The sequence below is a fragment of the Phaenicophaeus curvirostris genome, chromosome 9, assembly GCF_032191515.1.
Source record: "Phaenicophaeus curvirostris isolate KB17595 chromosome 9, BPBGC_Pcur_1.0, whole genome shotgun sequence".
Taxonomy (NCBI): domain Eukaryota; kingdom Metazoa; phylum Chordata; class Aves; order Cuculiformes; family Cuculidae; genus Phaenicophaeus; species Phaenicophaeus curvirostris.
Window position 1 is genome coordinate 3,807,756 of NC_091400.1, and position 17,034 is coordinate 3,824,789.

The 17,034-nt window shown below is 46.1% G+C and overlaps 1 protein-coding gene across 4 annotated transcripts in view; it reads left to right on the plus strand.

Annotated features, from left to right (window-relative positions):
• The first annotated feature begins 246 nt into the window (after window positions 1–246).
• The window catches only part of ARID5B (AT-rich interaction domain 5B), a 117,660-nt gene continuing 100,872 nt past the window's right edge, over window positions 247–17,034 (plus strand). For 2 of the 4 annotated variants that reach the window (XM_069864357.1, XM_069864359.1), the window contains exons 1-2: window positions 556–887; window positions 12,833–13,058. In XM_069864357.1, the coding sequence (XP_069720458.1) occupies window positions 594–887; window positions 12,833–13,058 (520 nt within the window). In that variant the 5' untranslated portion in view covers window positions 556–593. Of the gene's footprint in view, window positions 402–555; window positions 888–12,832; window positions 13,059–17,034 lie in introns of those variants that run through there. The other 2 variants (XM_069864358.1, XM_069864360.1) reach the window with 2 other exon arrangements.

The following is a 17,034-nucleotide window of genomic DNA, read 5'->3' on the forward strand; positions in this document are numbered from 1 at the left end:
TCCTAAAAATCACCCGGCGGCCCGGGACGCCCCGCCGCGGCCCCGCCGGCCTCGCCACCCTCCTCCGCGCCCCGCGGGACACCCCCGCGATTTTTGCGCCCCCGCGGAAGGCGGCGCGGGGCCCGCGGGCGGCGGGCGGTGGGGCGCGGCGGGGCGGCGGCGGGCGGCGGGGCCGGGAAGGCGGGCGGAGGGGCGGCGGGGGGCGTCGCCGCGCGCGGCGGGGCCGGGGGGAGCGGCGGCGGCGGAGCGGCGGCCGGGGGGGGCGTCGGCGTCGGTGGGGGGGGGGCGGCGGGTCCGGCTTCGCCCTGCCAGGACCTGCCGGGTTCCATTCACGCCAACAAGTTTGGGAGAATGTTGAGTTCAATCGCGCCGGAGCCGCGATGGAGCGCAGCGCACTGCAGGTACCGCCCCGCCCCGCCGCCGCGGAGCCTCCGCGCCGCTGCGCGCACCCTCCCCTCCCTCCTCCTCCTCCTCCTCTCCTCCTCCTCCTCCTCCTCCTCCTCCTCCTCCTCTCCTCTCCTCCTCCCTCCCTCTCCCCCCCCCCCCCCCCGCCCTCCTCCTGCGCGGCGCTGCGCGGCGCGGAGCCGGCGCTGATGCCGCCGCCGTGTTGTTGTTCCCCGCAGTGGGTCGGCGCCCCGTGCGGCTCGCACGGCCCCTACGTGTTCTACAGGGCGTTCCGCTTCCAGCGCCGCGGCGGCGGCGGCCGGGCGCGGGTCCTCTCCCTCGGAGACTTCTTCTTCGTGCGGTGCCGCGCGGAGGAGCCCCCCTGCATCGCGGAGCTGCAGCTGCTCTGGGAGGAGCGCACCAGCCGGCAACTTCTCTCCAGCGCCAAACTTTATTTTCTCCCCGAGGACACCCCCCAGGGCAGGACCAGTGACCATGGCGAGGTGGTAAACGCAGCGCCGGCACCCCCCGCGACCGTCCCCCGACCCGCATGCCCCGCGTAACCCCGCTTAGCGTCCCCGGGACACCCCCCCCCCCCCCCCCGCCGCCCTCCTCCTCCTCCTCCTCCTCCTCCCGGTCCCCGCTGACCGCGGAGGGAACGCGCCGTCGGGGCGCTCCGGTGCGCGCTACCCGGGAACTTGTGCGGGTTGTGGGGTTGGAGGGGGGTGGGGGGGCTCATCCTGCCTTTCTCCGGCTTCGTTAACCGAGCAGAAAGCCCGAAACGCACTGAAAAGAGGGAGACGAAACCTTGCGGGGAGAAGGGGGGGGGTGTGTGATTTCGATATGGTTCGGGGCTATTTTGTTAAGTATTCGATATGTTTAAGACGGCGGAAATTACGAAACGGAGGCTGAGGGAGATCAAAAGCGATTGAGCTGGCAGGGACGTGTTGAATAAAGTGATAAATGACAGGTACGGGAATAAGACGTTTCCAATAAGTCGCGGCCGCGCCGGGGCGGTGTTTTGGAGCCCCCGCGCAGGTTGCGCGCCCCCCTCCGCGCCCTCCCGTTATTCGCTTCTCGGTCCGTGATCGGGGGAAGGATGAGACCCCCGGGGCCGGGGAGGGTCCCCGAGGGGGGCTGGGGGGGAACTTGTGTTGGAGAAGCGGGGGGCACAGGTAGAGGGTGGGGTGCAGGTAGAGGAGGGGCACGGGTGGGGGGGGTGCAGGTAGAGCAGGGGGTGCAGGTAGAGTGAGGGGCACAGGTGGGGGGACACAAGTAGAGCAGGGGGCGCAGGTAGAGCGAGGGGCACAGGTAGAGGGGGGGATGCAGGTAGAGCAGGGGGCACAGATAGAGCGAGGGGCACAGGTAGAGGGGGGGATGCAGGTAGAGCAGGGGGCACAGGTAGAGTGAGGGGCACAGGTGGGGGGGGGGGCGCAGGTAGAGTGAGGGGTGCTGCCCGTGTGCCCCAAACCCCTTTCAGAGCCACGTTCGCTCGCTGCCACCTCTTCCCTTTAATTTTCCGTGCGTGCCGCTGAGATAAGGGAGCCTTTTCCTAAGAATCGGGGGAGATGACAGTGAGCAATGGATGCTCTGAAATTGCCCGTGGTGACTATTTAAAACTGTGCCTCTGTGTGTGTGTCTTGTGTGCGTGTGTAAAATGAAAGATATTTGGAAGGGAGGGGAGGGGGGGGGGCGGGGAGAGGGACACAAATCATTTTAATACGCCTTAATGATCAGCTCATGTTACTGTGGGTAGGAACATCAGAGAAAATTAATCCTAGCATTACTAGTAAAACGCTGCTCCGGTACGAGAGTTCTCAGCTGCATGTACCTTCCTAATAATATGCACGATTTTATTTATTTTTACGTGCAAACACCGCTAGTAATTAGCCGTGTGATTATACTTGTGCATTTCATTGGGGCTTTAACTGATGTCATTCTGCATTATTCAACCATATGAAAACAATTTTCAATTAAGATAATGGCACGCCTTGAAATTATGCAAATGCCGCTCGTATTGTGTGGAATAATTATGACAAATGCAAAGCAGGTAAAAAGTTTTCCTAATGCAGTTGTGTTTTACACCCCGGTGATGTCATTTCCCCTCTGGCCTAAGTTAGTCATTCATTAGCAGAGTAGCAGCAGCAGCAGCAGCAACAGCAACAGCTCTGAGTGATACTTCTCTGGCAGGGAGCCTACAGAAACCAGCACTGAGAGCCAGGGCCTAGAGAGGGCAACATAACACTCCCATTAAGAAATGTACTTTGTTTTCACTTACTCCATTAACTTGTTTATAGACAGCAGAATGATTTTTTTTATTATCGATTTTTAATAGTTTGGAACGATCCAGATTCAGCTCAGGGACGCGCAGGCAGCCGAGAGACAAAAGGCTGGGTGCTGGCTGGGGGTAACCGGCTTCATCGGCGTGCAGGGCGGCTGCTTCTACCCCACAGTCTCTTTCCTTATGTAAATGACAGCCACATCTGTCCCCAAAACAGCAGCAGGGCCACCTCTGGGGTCGCAAGGCTTCCTCACTCTGGGCTGGGCTCCTGCAGGAGGAGGTGCAGTTGTGGAGTCAGAGGCAGCTCGTGGACTTTCTTTGTGGTGTGGGACTGCTGAGGGGGTAAAACCCCTTGTCTTGCCTTCAGGGATGAAATAACCGGTGTTATTTATATAATCAACATCTGCGTTGCAAAACTGTGGTGTCCAAGGCGAAGGGTGACAGGGGCACTGACTGACAATAAAATTATTGGCGAGGGGAGCGAGTGGTGGAATCGCAGGCTTGCGATCGAGCCTGCCAAAGATTAGGCATAGTTGCTAGCGGCTACCTGCGCTGGCGGCGTGATTAATAGAAGCAGCTCACTGCCTGTTTGCTGTAATAGCAGCATTGACACTATGACAATATTCAGCTAGTGGCTGCAAGGAGGGAGGAGAAGCGAGGAGACATGTAATGCTTCTGTTGCTCAGAAATTTCTGACAGCGTATTTTATCTGATTGCCAAATGTTTGAGCTAATCAGCGATAAGTGTAAATATAAGCCTTTTTATAGCTGGCTCAATTCATCATCCAGACTTAAATAGAACCCTGACTGCTGCTAAAACTGGATATTTCCATACGCTGGGGTACAGACCCAGCAAAGAGTTTGAGTCCAGGTGTGCCTCCCTCCACCTAAGGCTGAGCATCCCTGTAAGCACAGCGGAGAAACTATCCTTCGGTCACAGAAGTCAGCCAGACGTTGCTTCCCAGGGAGTCTCACTGGATGGCAAGTGTGGGATGGGGCCAGTCGTGCGCTGCAGGTACGAGCACTCCTGAGCAACATGTGTGGAGAAGGCAGGACTAGCTCCAGCATCAAGTTTGGACCAGGGGTCTTGCTGCACAGGAGCAGCAGAAACATTTTTTGTGAGCGCGGTGGTGCCTTTGGGGACGCTGTTAGGTGAGCTAGAAGAGTTTTGTTCTGCTTCACTGAAAACTTTGCTGCTGCTTTTAAAACACAGGCGCCCAGGTGTGCTGCCCCTGACCTTGTCATCAAGCCCAAATATGCAGCAGGTGCAGCGCTGGTCGTAGGGTGGGAGCAGCCTTCTTCACTTTCCCTCCACGGGGAAAAAGTGGCTGTTCTGGGTTCCTGGGAGGGTTGCCACCCAAATGGAGATTTGTCAGAGGAAGTGACCACCTTCCCCTGCTTTCTTGGCCTCTCCTTGGCCAGCGTGGTCCTCCGTGTCACCTCCTGCGTGGGACGGGAAGACCGTGCTGGTAGGCACCTTGCAACAGGGCTTGGAGGGAGATGCTTGGGGGGGGCTGCAAAGGTCTGGAGGGAGAGGCTGTAAGAGCACACGGTTGTACTTGCAGCAGTCTCACAGTGGGTGTGTGGAAAGCAGCCCCCTAAACTTTCCGGTGGCGCTCAGGGGGTGTGAGGTGGGCTCAGCGTCTGAACCTTGCAGTCCACGGGGTCCTGTCTGAGTCTTCCTTTGGCTTATTTACTTCTCTCTGCTGTGAGGGGTGGAGTGGGGCTGCGGAACGACTGACCTTTGCAGAAGCAGTTCTAGAGCTAAATGCTTGTTAGTGCCTAGTATTTTCATGTTTTTAAAGGTGTAGGCATTAATTAGACTGGGCTTAAAAATATATATCAAAGCTGGTGCTTGTTAAACCCAGGGATACTATTGGATGTGATGTGCACAATTCCTGAAAACCCCCAAACGAGCAACTAGTCTATTTTGCCTGATACGACTTGCCCTGCCTTGTCGTGAATGCATCTTGTGCTGAGGCTGGACTGTCAGTGGGGATCTGCCTTTGGTTCATTCAGTTGCAGTTAAGTTTACTACGAACTCATGTTGATTTCATCCCTTTCTCCCAAACTGGATCTGATGCAATGCTTTTCGCCTTGCAAATAATCCTTACTCATGCAAGTAATTTACATGAGTAAGCGTTGCTCATACAGAGGAGAAGAGAGAGCTAGTTTCCTGTAATTATTTCCCTAGCAGTATTTTGCATTTTCATACTAATTGGGGAAAGAAAAAAAAAAAAAAAGTCGCTCCATAAATATATGTCATTTATAATTGCAGAAGAGATTCTTCCGGAAAGTAAAGGGAGGCAGTGGGTTTGTTCTCTCTTCATTTCATGCTCACAGCATCCCTCAAAAGCCTGATATGTTTCCGAGGGGCTCTCGGTGGGCAGAGGTCCTACACCAGTGTGTAAAGGTAGCACAGACTGGCCTGAGCATCAGTTCTTACATTGCTGGTGGTTTATTGCCACGTGCCCCCTAGAAAAATGTGTTACTCCCTTTGCACAGGAGTAGATCTTTTAGAGAGATACAGGAATCTGTATGCTCTTATTTGAAATGAGAACGGCCCCATTTTAGTCTCCACGGTGTGTTCCTCACACTCGTATCTGTCAACACTGGCAATGACAACACGTTTCAAACATGCAGATTGTGATTATTAAAGGGTGCTTTAAAAATCATGCTAATAGCATCAATCTCCAATGTACACTTGCTCAAATTAATTCATCTTTTGAAATCAGGCGCACTGTAATAGCAGTGTTGGAGAAAAGGCATTTGTCATAAAATATCATGGGTTTGGTGACTGCATATCCACTCTGTGTATTTTTATCTCTCTCGCCACCAGTAGCGTGTGCTGGCAAAGGAAGGAGAGGGCAATGATATTACTCAGAGAAGCCACATGTTGCTAGCCGTTAGCCAGCAATCTGGTGTATCTGGTCACTTAAGGCAGATTCCCTTCTTTTCATTATTTTTTATTTTATTTTTCCCTTTCCGTTTTCCCTCTGCTGCTCAGTGAATTCAGACTGGAAAATACACCCACTGCTTCTCTAGAGTTGCTGTTCCCAGTCTGATCAGTGGCACTAAACATTAAACTCTTGTCTTTGGAGAATAATAGGCCTCACATGGTACACCCTCAAGCGTGTTGAGATACTGTGCAGGCTGGAAAATAAAAATGTTCTAATTGTGTCTTTTAAATAAGCATAGGAGTGAATTAATTAGACTATATTTTGTCTTTAGTTGCTTAGTTACACAATAGTATTCCTAAGCACAAGTAAGATAAATTGGCTCTTTTTGTGCTGCTTGTCCCTTAATCATAATTACTGTATTGCTCAGGAGAGTAACGCATACATAGATTTTGCATTTTTAATAATATTCAAACAATATGCGAATGATACAGAAAGTGTGTTCTGATTCAGGCTCTTATATGCTTTTATTCTTGAAGAAGTTCTACTGCTATGGGAGCAATATTTGCATTAGTTGCTCAGAGATGTAGTTCTGGGAAATACATAATTGAAATATTCTTGCAATGCTTGTTCTGGCCCTTTCATTCACATTCAAAATAACAATGCCTGAAGTCTCCGAACAGTCATCCACTCCTGATTTAAGAGCTTTTTTTCTTTGTCCGTGTCTGCGTGTGTTTGTGCGTGTGCAGTGTGGGTTCACACCCAGCGTTAACCCTGCAGGGACTAGGTGCTCGTGTGATTCATGGTGTCGTATCAAGTTGAGCTTTTCATTTTGTAGCTAAAATGCAGTCAGAGGGTCAGATGAACATCGGCATTTTATGGCATTAATCCAATGACCTTAATGCTTGGCAGGCGTCCATGTTTCTGTGCGAAGGTGCCCGGGTTATAGATAATAAAAGAGTTTGTTTTCATTTTCAGGATATTTTAATCTTTCTTTGCAAAGCGTAGCCTCGGGTTTGGGGGGCTTGGGGCTGCTCCTGGGGGCCAAAACTAATTTCTTCCTGGGTTGTTGAATGTTTGCTGCTAATGATGGGCAGATTGATACAGATACTGAACAATGGAAGGTTCTGGCAAGAAACCCCCTAGACATGCTCAGTGGATGTATGTGAAAATTGGCTCCATTGTTCTGCTGTATGAAAAGCAAGTAAATTATTTACAGATATTTGCTAATTAAAGCACATATTGTTTTACCAGCACAATAGAATACAATATAACAAAAGACAAAAGAATAAGCTTGCATAATTTAAACCTGCTAATGCGATGTACTCCCTGTTAAGAAAAATATAATTATGTAATCTGTGAGGAAAGCTTTTCGTACTGTAACTGTAGTAGGCAAAATTAGGAATGAATTGCTTGTCAACTTGCCTAAACTAAAACAACTCTTCGAGATCTGTGAGCTATCTGATGGGAAAACATTTTGACTGAAGCCTATTTTCTCTTTGGTCAGAACTTCTATCTGGAATGACAGATATAAATTCAATTTGAACCTCTGCTCTGGAGCGGGAGGAGGAAGAAAAAAACACCCCAGAAATGAAGGAGGAGGCTTGCAGTAGAAATGTCGAGTCTACCTGGTCACAGCTGACCCTCTGTGTCCTCCATCTCCACCCCACGCCTGGCCCCCATATATACCTCTAGTCCACAGCAGGATGATGAGACCTTCTTGCGCTACAGAAAGTCTCTGAGAACAAAACAGTCCTGTACAAACGTTCTTTGCCTCTTTAGGGTTGAATATGGTCCCTGGGGGAAAGCTTGGATGAAATGCTGCTTGTAGAAGATGACTCTGGAGACCTGGATTCAGGTTCCTGAGTGGCTTTTGACAAGTGGATTAGGACTGAGTGGTTTCCATCACTGTCCTAGTGCTCTGATAGTATCTGTAGGGCAGAGAAGAGCTCTGGACTGTAGACTCTCAGCTAACAGGGCCTTTTGGTTTGACTGTGCTGTCAAGTAAGGGTGATGGAACTTTCCTCAAACACCCAGGTAAATGCATTGTTGTGAGAGAGAGGCTCATTGGAAAGGAAGGGGGGCTTGAAAATAAGCTTCCCCATTCCCTTCTCCACCTTTGCAACACGACGTTCTTCTCCTCAAAGGGATCTAGAGCAGGGAACTGGATTCCAGGAGCAAGAACAGCATTGTTGTGCAAGCTATGGGAAGGTCCTTTTAACCTAAGTTGCAGAAAAACCTAAAAAATACATGGGATGTAGAAAAAGCCCAGAATAATAGAGGTGTTTATCCCCAAATGAAATATGCAGTTTTATTATCCTCGGTGAATGCAGTCCATAAAAGTCACACTGTATTTTTTTGCTCCTGTGGATGAATGTGTTTTCATCAGCGATGTATTGGATTGTAAAATATGCATGCCCAGCTAGCTACCATGCTAGTTTTCAGTAAAAAGGCTTGAAGATGTTTTGTAATGCAAATTGTACTGATCAGATAAATGTCTTCTGTAATTATCAGCAAGAGTTTTTACAGTACATCTCCTGTTTCTCTCTAGACCACGTATTTGATGTTAGGAGACAGCCAAGCAGGTGTTTGACTTGCTTGTGCCCTCCAGAATTCCTTAAATAACCTCTGGAAGAGTTGGAGTGAAAACAGTCTCCGCACGTCAAAATTTTGAGATATCTCAGTCACCGTAATTCTTTTGAGGCTGCCTTGGCGTCTCTAAAATATAAATCTTTCCTAGTTATTGGCAATGAGTGAGGAGTTGTGACGCACTGTATGCGGGCGTGGAATCAAGATAAACGACCTCCCTGTGGTACCCTGTGACTCCCTGCCTTGTAAGAGTTAATATTTCTTCTAAAAAATAATTATCTGCTTTAAACTATTCTAACTACCTGACCTCTTTCCCTGAATGTAAGTATTTCAACCATCTGCTGAGTCAGGCAATATAGCATACTGTGCTTTCGGGAGGCTGTGATGGTTGCTTAGACAACAGTGACATAATATTTAAGCACAACGGCTCTCAAGAAGATAAGTGTCCCCTTCTCCCTGGACGATTTCTCTGAACGTGCAAATCCAATATACTCTCAAAAAACAAGAGAGGGATGAGAAGGGTTTGTATCACCATCTATCTTAGCAGTCTCCCCATTTCCCACTTGATAGGTGAAAGTATCATATTTTGCTCAGGAGTCTTGTAAGATGTGCTAAAATTACAGACTGGCTAGATACCTGCTTTTATAGAAATAGAAGGAAAAGTGCCTCTCTTTATAGGCAGTACTTATGTCAAGATTCAGACAACTTTGTGGCTGGGAAAAGCATTGGTATTGGTCAGTCAGCAACCGAAAAGGCACATCTGAGATGAAATTGGCACTGGCTGTTTCGTCCTGCAAAGCTCCTCGTCTTTCTGTAGCAAAAAAGACTTAAGCACGTGAGGGAGACCTGAACATATCACTTCACAGCATAACTAAGACGCAATGCATTGATTCTTGTATAGATGTGTATGTGCACTATAATGTGACGTGGGTGGCTTTTCATGTTTACACAGATATAATTATGAATGACATGAAGGTTACATAGCAGATTTCTTTAATCTTCTAAAGGTTTGTTAGTCATGTGTCACTATGTACCTGTTTTTTATTTATTCAACCTCTGTATTCCTTTGTCATCTCATTGAAAGGGTTTCTCTAGAAGGGCTGTGGCAGTAGGCGTACGGCAGTTGATACTGAATGGCTACAGGGGCTCTTTTAGCTGGCAGAGCCCGTAGGTCCCAAAGCAGCATTTGTTGTGACACAGAGCTATGAGACGTTTTTGCTTAACAAAAAAAAAGAAAGAGACCCTTTTGTTACTTGCTCAAACAAAAATAAATAAATAAAACTGCTCCATGACTCATGGTTTGGGTCTTAGCACTTGGAAAGGTTGCTTAAAGATGTGTGAAAGCTTGGCGAGGCACATTGAAATCCCAGAGGTGCTGAAATAGTTGGTTGACCTCCGTTTGGACAGGTGACCTCTCGTGTTAGCAATGGGCAAGATGGAGAGGACAGTCTCTCTGGAAGCTGCTGGTGGCTTGGGCTTCTCGGAAAGAAGGGTTCAAGCTACTTGCCATCTTTTCCTGTCTGACAGCGTTTGTCTGATGAGATACTGTGGTGGAAACATCTCTGGAGACGTGATCCGTCGCTGTCGAGATCGGCATTGGTGGTGGTGCTTGGTTCAGAACCGCAGTCCCACCTGCCGCTGCTGTGGGATGTGGGGAATCGGCGAGGGGACGGGGAGGATGTGGCCAATGGTCTGTGAATTGGGCCAGACAGGAGCAAGGGTGCAGAAATCAGGTGTCGGGAGAGAGCAGGTCCACCCAGTCCCGCTTTGCTGCTTGTGGGGCAGGGTGGCCCAAGGCAAGCCCTGGAATACGTAGAGTGGTTTTTCTATTTTTAAGGTAAAACCAAACTCTGTTATGTTTCTGTGGTGATGGCTAGCGGTACAAAGGGAGGACATGAGGCTGGTGCCCTCAGCTCCACCTCCTTCAGGGCAACCTGAAAACCCCACAGCGGTGTCTTTAGTGTCAGGAGCAGCTCTGGCTTATGCGTGGGTTGAGCTGCAGTTAGAGCAGGGGTCAATTGGGCTGTTTTGGCCCAACAGCCATGATTTGGGAGCTGCCGTTGCTCGGCGGTGGCACAACACCCCAGCCTAGCAGCTACCCTCTTCGGGCGATCCCAGTTGATTTGGTGGCCGGCCCTTAGAGATGTGGCTGCTGCAGCGGTGATGGGGACAGGCTGCCCTTGGGGACAGCTGCTGCAGACGCAATGGGTTGGCCCTGACGAGGAGTATGGGGAGATTTTGGCCCACAACTTCTGTCCTGGGGCAGTGACAGCCTGAATTTCTTTTATATTTCGTATTCTTGCGCTCTGCTTATGTGCTGAGATGCTCTGTGATGCTGTTCAGGGCACCTCTTTGCACCACAACGATGGTACCATTCTGAGAAGGGCTGAGCTGAGCGCACAGTAGCCTTTTCTCAGGGCCCTTTTTTCTGGCCCCGCACATGGTTAGGGGGTGCTAAACCCTAAAGTTTTCATGGCTATGGCCAAGCACTCTCCCCTGCCCCTCAAAAGCCACCTCTCCCTCTGCTTCTCTGGTTCCCCCTCCCTGGCAGCCTGAGCAGAGCCAGCAAGCATCCTGGCATCACTTCACCCTTGTTACAGTAGGGTTTCTCTGGGTTATTTTCCTTCCCTTTATTTATTTTTTTTTTTTTCCTGTGTACACATCATGTGCGTGTGTGCGAAGGTTGTATTCTCGAAAACAAGTTTATTCATTGATGATGTAATAGTGATTGTACTTTTCTTTTGGTTAATAAATTGTCTGCTCAGCTTACTTTGTACGCCAGCCAAAATTAGTCATACCAGTTCTTGGAAAGGATATGAAGAAACTAGTAATTGAAATCATAATCATTTGATCATGAGAGCTATTTGGAAAATAATATTTTAACTGAAAACACGTCTGATCTCCAAGTCAGGTTTCTATTAAAACTGCTGCTAAATAGATTCCTCTGGTGTTGAATATTAGAAATTGTGTGGTAGCTGGTGATGGTATTCAGCATCCTGAAGGGGGACTGCACCCAGAAACTGTTGAGACTGTCTGCAAGCAGGCTGATATTTATAAATCTATTTTATATTTTTTCCGTCCCGACATTTAATAATGACCATGTGATAGCTATAAAATGCATAGCAGCTACAGCTTTTTTTATTTTGAGTGGATGGTGTAATGAAATTGGGTGAAACCATCCATTGAAATTGTACTTTGTAGTACCCAATGCTTGTTTACAAAGTATTGACATTTGTCATAAACAGAGATTTAAAACATCACTGTTATTGTTTGTTGTTTGGTAGAAGCACTTATGCTGTGATAAAGGAAAAGATTTTATTACAAGCTTGCCTAGCATATAAGCCTGCTACTCGTTTCTGACCAAATATTTGTTATTGCACTAAATGTAATGAAGGTGCCTGCTTATAAAACGATTTTGTATTATATAAGGGAGAGCGGAGTATCAGATCTGCTTTTTTACCAGAGGTACTTCAGGCTTTGTATTCTATGTAACTTATCACAATAAAGCTTTTTCTTTTTTTTTCCCCTCTATTGAGCAGTATTTTATTTCCTGAGGAATGTGTTCAGTGGAAAAAAAAAAAACAAAACAAACCACAGAGAGAATCAATCGTGCTTTTCTCTTTGTTTAATAACTCAAAGAATTTCTCTCCCCTTCACAAATACTTGTGTTTATTTGAGAGAAAAATTGGATGCTGGTTTATTTATTTCGAGAGCCTGTAACCTTATTTAGCACTAGAAATGTGCAGTGTGCAAGGTGTGGTGTGCAGCCAGCTCTCATGACAACATAAATTATTTCTGCTGTTTTAACTAAAAAATCTGTAGTGTATCTTGCTGGATGTATGTGTGTTTGTTTATTTTTTGAGGCTTTCTTGAGCCCTTGCTCACTGGAGTCAGCTATAAAAGATTCTGCTTATTCATCATGACTGAGAGGGCTTGATTGTTTCCTGGAAGGATAAAATTCAGCAATTAGAGCTGTTTAATTTGAGTATATGTTCTGGAGGATAAACTAAGTTTAAGTGCTTTTCTTAGAATGTATGTTTAAGAAGGGGAAAAAAATACAGTTCTGATCTTGAAAAAGATTTTGAGAAACATGAGAATGTGCAAGTTTCTTTTGGTGGGAAACACATAACATTTATGTAGTATTTCTTTTGGGATTACATCACAGTTTTATTTAATTTTTAGGACAAAAGTTAAATTCAATATTTGTGTATAAGCCAAGGGAAAATGTATCATAAATACAGGAATTTTCTGGTGAGTCAGAGTTCCAAGAATCTGAGATTTACTTAGTCCATTTATTTCAGGGCTGGCTATAACCATTAGTCATCCCGCCATGAATTTTTACATTTGCAGCTAATTGCACCTAAAAAACAAACTTCCCCTCAAGGTTTTGGGTTATACAGAATGTGATTTGGCAACCTGCATTTCAAATGCCTTTTAGGATCGTTGCCCTGGTCCTAGAAATTGTGTTTATATCATATGTTTTTGTTTCGGGTAAACAACTAAAATTTCCGCTTAGGTGGTAGGAGGAGTAAATGTAGTAGTAGCTTTCCCGTATTACAGAAAAACTAATCTGCCAACAGCGAGACAGACTCTTCCAGTAACCCATGGGGGATGGCATTATGAGTTTATCAGTCATCATGGAGCCCCATGTGATGTATTGTATTCTCGTCTGCTTCCTGCAGGATGAAGTTATTGCTGTTTCAGAGAAAGTTACTGTGAAGCTTGAGGACTTGGCAAAATGGGCGCAGTCCGATTTCTCCAAGTGGAAGTGTGGTTTCCGGGCTGAGCCAGTCCAGCCGATGGATGTGGGCAAGAATGGACAGAAGGAGGCTTTGATGAGATACAGACAATCCACGCTCAACAGCGGCTTAAACTTCAAAGACATCCTGAAGGAAAAGGCTGACCTTGGTGAGTATCCCTTACTTTCTTCTGTGGGGAGAGACCCGTGGGTTGAGTGTCTTTCGAAGGCAGAAGAGATTGATCCTGCCAAGCCGTTGCCGATTCTCAAGGTATGTCTGTGCTTCGGGCAGAGGTGTGGTGATGAGATACCTGAGCGGGATGGGTGGTGGTGGTGGTAAGCTCATCGCAGGATCCTTCGAGATTATACTGGAGTGACTCTGTGTTTCCTGTCTGCTCCGTAGACGCATCCCTGAGCGCTAGGCTGAAACCCTGAAGATGCACACACAAATAATTGGCAAGGGCTCTCCCTGGGGCTCTGCAGGCCTGGGGATCAGGTCAGAGATGTGCGTTGCTGGCAGAGGAGCCTGACACGTATTCCCAAGGATTTTTCAACAGGCAGGGGAGACCGAAGCCCTTTCAATTCTCATGTCCCGTCTTCTGGAGGTGTCATTGTCAACTGCTTCTGGTTCATGTCATGTATCTGTATGGTCAGTTTTGTCTCTTGTTTGGTAGGGAGATGTCCCTTCCATAGCCCCTTCTAAGCATTTCAGTGGTAGCTCTGCTACTTTGGATGGTTACAGACAGACATGCAGCTCTGAGGCTGCTTTGGTGTGCATACACTCACACCTCTAAAATCAGTGATGGGGGCCCAGGGTCTGAGGGAGATGGCTCTTCTGTTGGTAAATGTGCCTGTTTTTACCGTTAGGACCTTGGATGTGTAATAGCCGTCAGAGACAGTGCTTTGAACTGCATCCCAGGGATGTTTCTCTGTTGTACCAGGGGATATTTGTCTTGTACCAAGGGTCGTTTCTCTGTTGTACGAAGCTTTTAAGAAGTGTTCTGAGTTCGAAGAGCATCAAATTTAGGTCACAGTAGGTGGAAAGGTAAGAAATTAAAAGCTAAGGCTGATGAATAAATGGAGATGCTTTTGCATACCTGAACAGGAGATGTAGGGCCAAGTTCAGCTTTATAACGGCTCAACTGTGTTGGCACAGAAGCCGAGTTACACCAAACTGCAGATACATCTTGGAGGATTTATCTTCTGCATCTTGTTTTTCTAATCTTATCAGATGATGAAGTGATTTTGTCAATCTCGCATTTCACCATTAGATATGTACGTTGTAAGATTAATGTAAAGTTGGTAGTTGATCTTGGTTTTCATTACATCTTCAGAATAAAAATAACCCGTGCAATTCTTTCTCCTTTGCTTTTCTGTGTGGTTTCTTCTGATTCATAATTACATACAGTAATTTTGTCTGCTATTGCCCTGGCATCTTCTTTACTCACTGCATTTATTTGCATTTGTTTGTTGTGTCAAAAAAAAAAATCTTAATATTTTTAAGACAGAACTTTTGTGTGTTAATGTTTTCTTGCTTTTGTTTTTAACATACAAAAAACCTTGTGGTAAGTTATGAAATTGCTATTATCTACCCTAGGAGCCAAAGAAAATTATCTTTAAGCCTAAAGCCTATAGTTGCATGTTAAGCCTTTGAAAGTAGAGGTTATACTGAAAACGCTTATGGAATGCAAACTATATGGTATAATTTTGATAACCCACATTCTGTTGTTGCTCATTTTTGGTTGGTGGCTCTGGCTTTATTGTTGGGTCTGTATTTTTCAGAAGAGGAGGATATTTTGACTAATGTTTGATTATGATTGTGTTTTTCTTCATCATGTCTGGTTGGCTGGAGTGAAACCAACCAAAGGTTCAAGAAGACCCATAGCTAATTAGGTGTGTTGATACAGACAGCTGATCTTCTCTATGAGAGGCAGTCAAAGGCACTTCTTAAATCTAGTACTAAGATGATATTTGTACCGTTTGCTTAAGAATTTAAGCGTATTTTGCTTTCCAGATCTGAGAGAAGAACAGTGATCGTCGCTGCTTGTGAAACAGCTCTGTTTGATTGCCTCCTGTAGGCAACCCATGAGCTCTGGTGTCTGGCTTAACTATGGGATGGTGGTTTAACGCCCATCTGGTGAAGAAGATTTACTTCACTCATTTTGAGTGGTTGGTCAAGCTTGACATTAAGCTCTGGGAATGCCCCATCTCCCTAGCTGTGGGGAAAGGCACTACCATAATGTGCAGTATCCAAGGCGTAGAAATTTGAGCTGCTGGCGTTGTATCTTCTCTGCTGTCAAGATGGCAGGTTTAGTGCCTGTTAAAACGTGTGCCCACAGACTTTTTCCAATACTCAGCATCTTGCCGACGGAGCAATGCTCATCCGCAGTGATCAAAGATTTACTAGCAATAACTTCTGCAGTAGGTCTCCAGCACAATGGGGTGAGGTAGTTTTTCTCTTAAAATAGGATTGTAAACTGTGAGGCAGCACAGTGCACTGTCACGCAAACGTCCCTCAGGTGAGAGCATCAGCACAGCTCTATTAACAAGGTTAATCAGCCCAAACGGAGAGGCGATCTCCAGAACATGTGCTACTTCCCACCACTGCTGCATGGTTCCCCTTCTAATCAGATAGTCAGTGCTGCACCCGTGGCTTGTTTCCTGAAGGGCTTCCTCATGGGGCACAGTGGGGACTGCTTTGTGCAGAAGGATCTGAGGGGAACAAATCTCTTCTTATGCTAGTCTGGTGGGCATGAGTCTGCTAGTGACACCCGTGTTTAACCCTGGCTGTAGATGAGAAAGTGGCTGAGCCAGGTGTTGAAAAGGCATAGATAATCAAGGTGATCTCCTGGACCCCTTTTTTCTGTAATGGAAACATGTCATTTCATAGGAAAATTCCCATAGAAGTGAATATATTGTGAAAATTTTTCCAACTCGATGTTTTTGAACTGAGCTGTAGATGGTAGTAGGAAATTGTATCCCTACCAAAAAGCTCAAAAGAACTTCACAGAAGAAACGAAATCAAGTTTCACACACTATCCAGGAATGATGAAGGGTCAAATAACCCAGATGAAATGAAAACGTGGCTGGTACAGAAGCATAGAAGTTGCACTGTGCAAACACAATTAAATACATTAATGCTGGGAGAAGGGCAGCTCAGAACAATAACTGAGCAGAGCGAGGCCTCGTGTGAGCAGCGTACCCTGTACTCTGTGGCACTGGCTTAGCCAAAGCTAAGGTGACGCCTGGTTAATCCACAACCTGGAGAAACCATACACCTACAATTAAAAGTTAACCCTAATTCAAATTCAGTAGTTCTGTCTACTTTTTTGTTCTCTCATTTTTATCTTTTTTTTTTCCTCTTTTCGTCTCTTTCCCCCTCTCCTCCCTTGTCTCTTTTTCTTCTTTTCTCTTTTCTCTTTGCCTTTCTTTTCTGCAGAAACTGTTTTTTCTCTGTAAAATGCCATTGTTTTTATCACTAGTGAATTATGCAGAACTTTTCCTTGGGACTGTATTAAATAAAAGATCTAGCACTGGCGGTTTTTTTGTGTGTGAGCTTCAAAATTCCAAGCTGAAGAATTATTTTTAAGAATTATTTTTTTCTGCCAGTTGAGGTATTTATGTTATACGTTCTCTCCCTTTCTACAAATATGTCAATATTGAATGCTAGCAGTTTATGTCTGAAGACTATTTATAGCTTTCTGAATATTTTTTTCAAATGTTGAGAAAAATAAAGAATAACAACAATGCAGCATATAAAAATAGAATTGCTCAGGAATGTATTATTCATAATGAACATGAGAACCTGTTTTTCTAGAAGAATTGGTCTGATTAAATCATTCACTACTGAGGCCGCTAGTTATTTATATTTGTCTTTAGAATTATTTAGGGGATTTTTCTTTGTAATAAATGGACTTGTATACCCATATTTGGTAAACCAGTGGGAAGTCACCAAATGAGGAATTATTTCATTTTACGGAATTTTTAGCAACTAAGCAATGTAAACACGATCGGTTAAATATGGCGAAGTTGCATATTTGTATTCCTTGGGCTATAGTTTGAAAAAAATTCAAATTATTTTATATAACACTGCTTCTTACAGACTTCCTTTAAGTGAAGTATGAAAGCTGCAGTGTAAGCTTTATT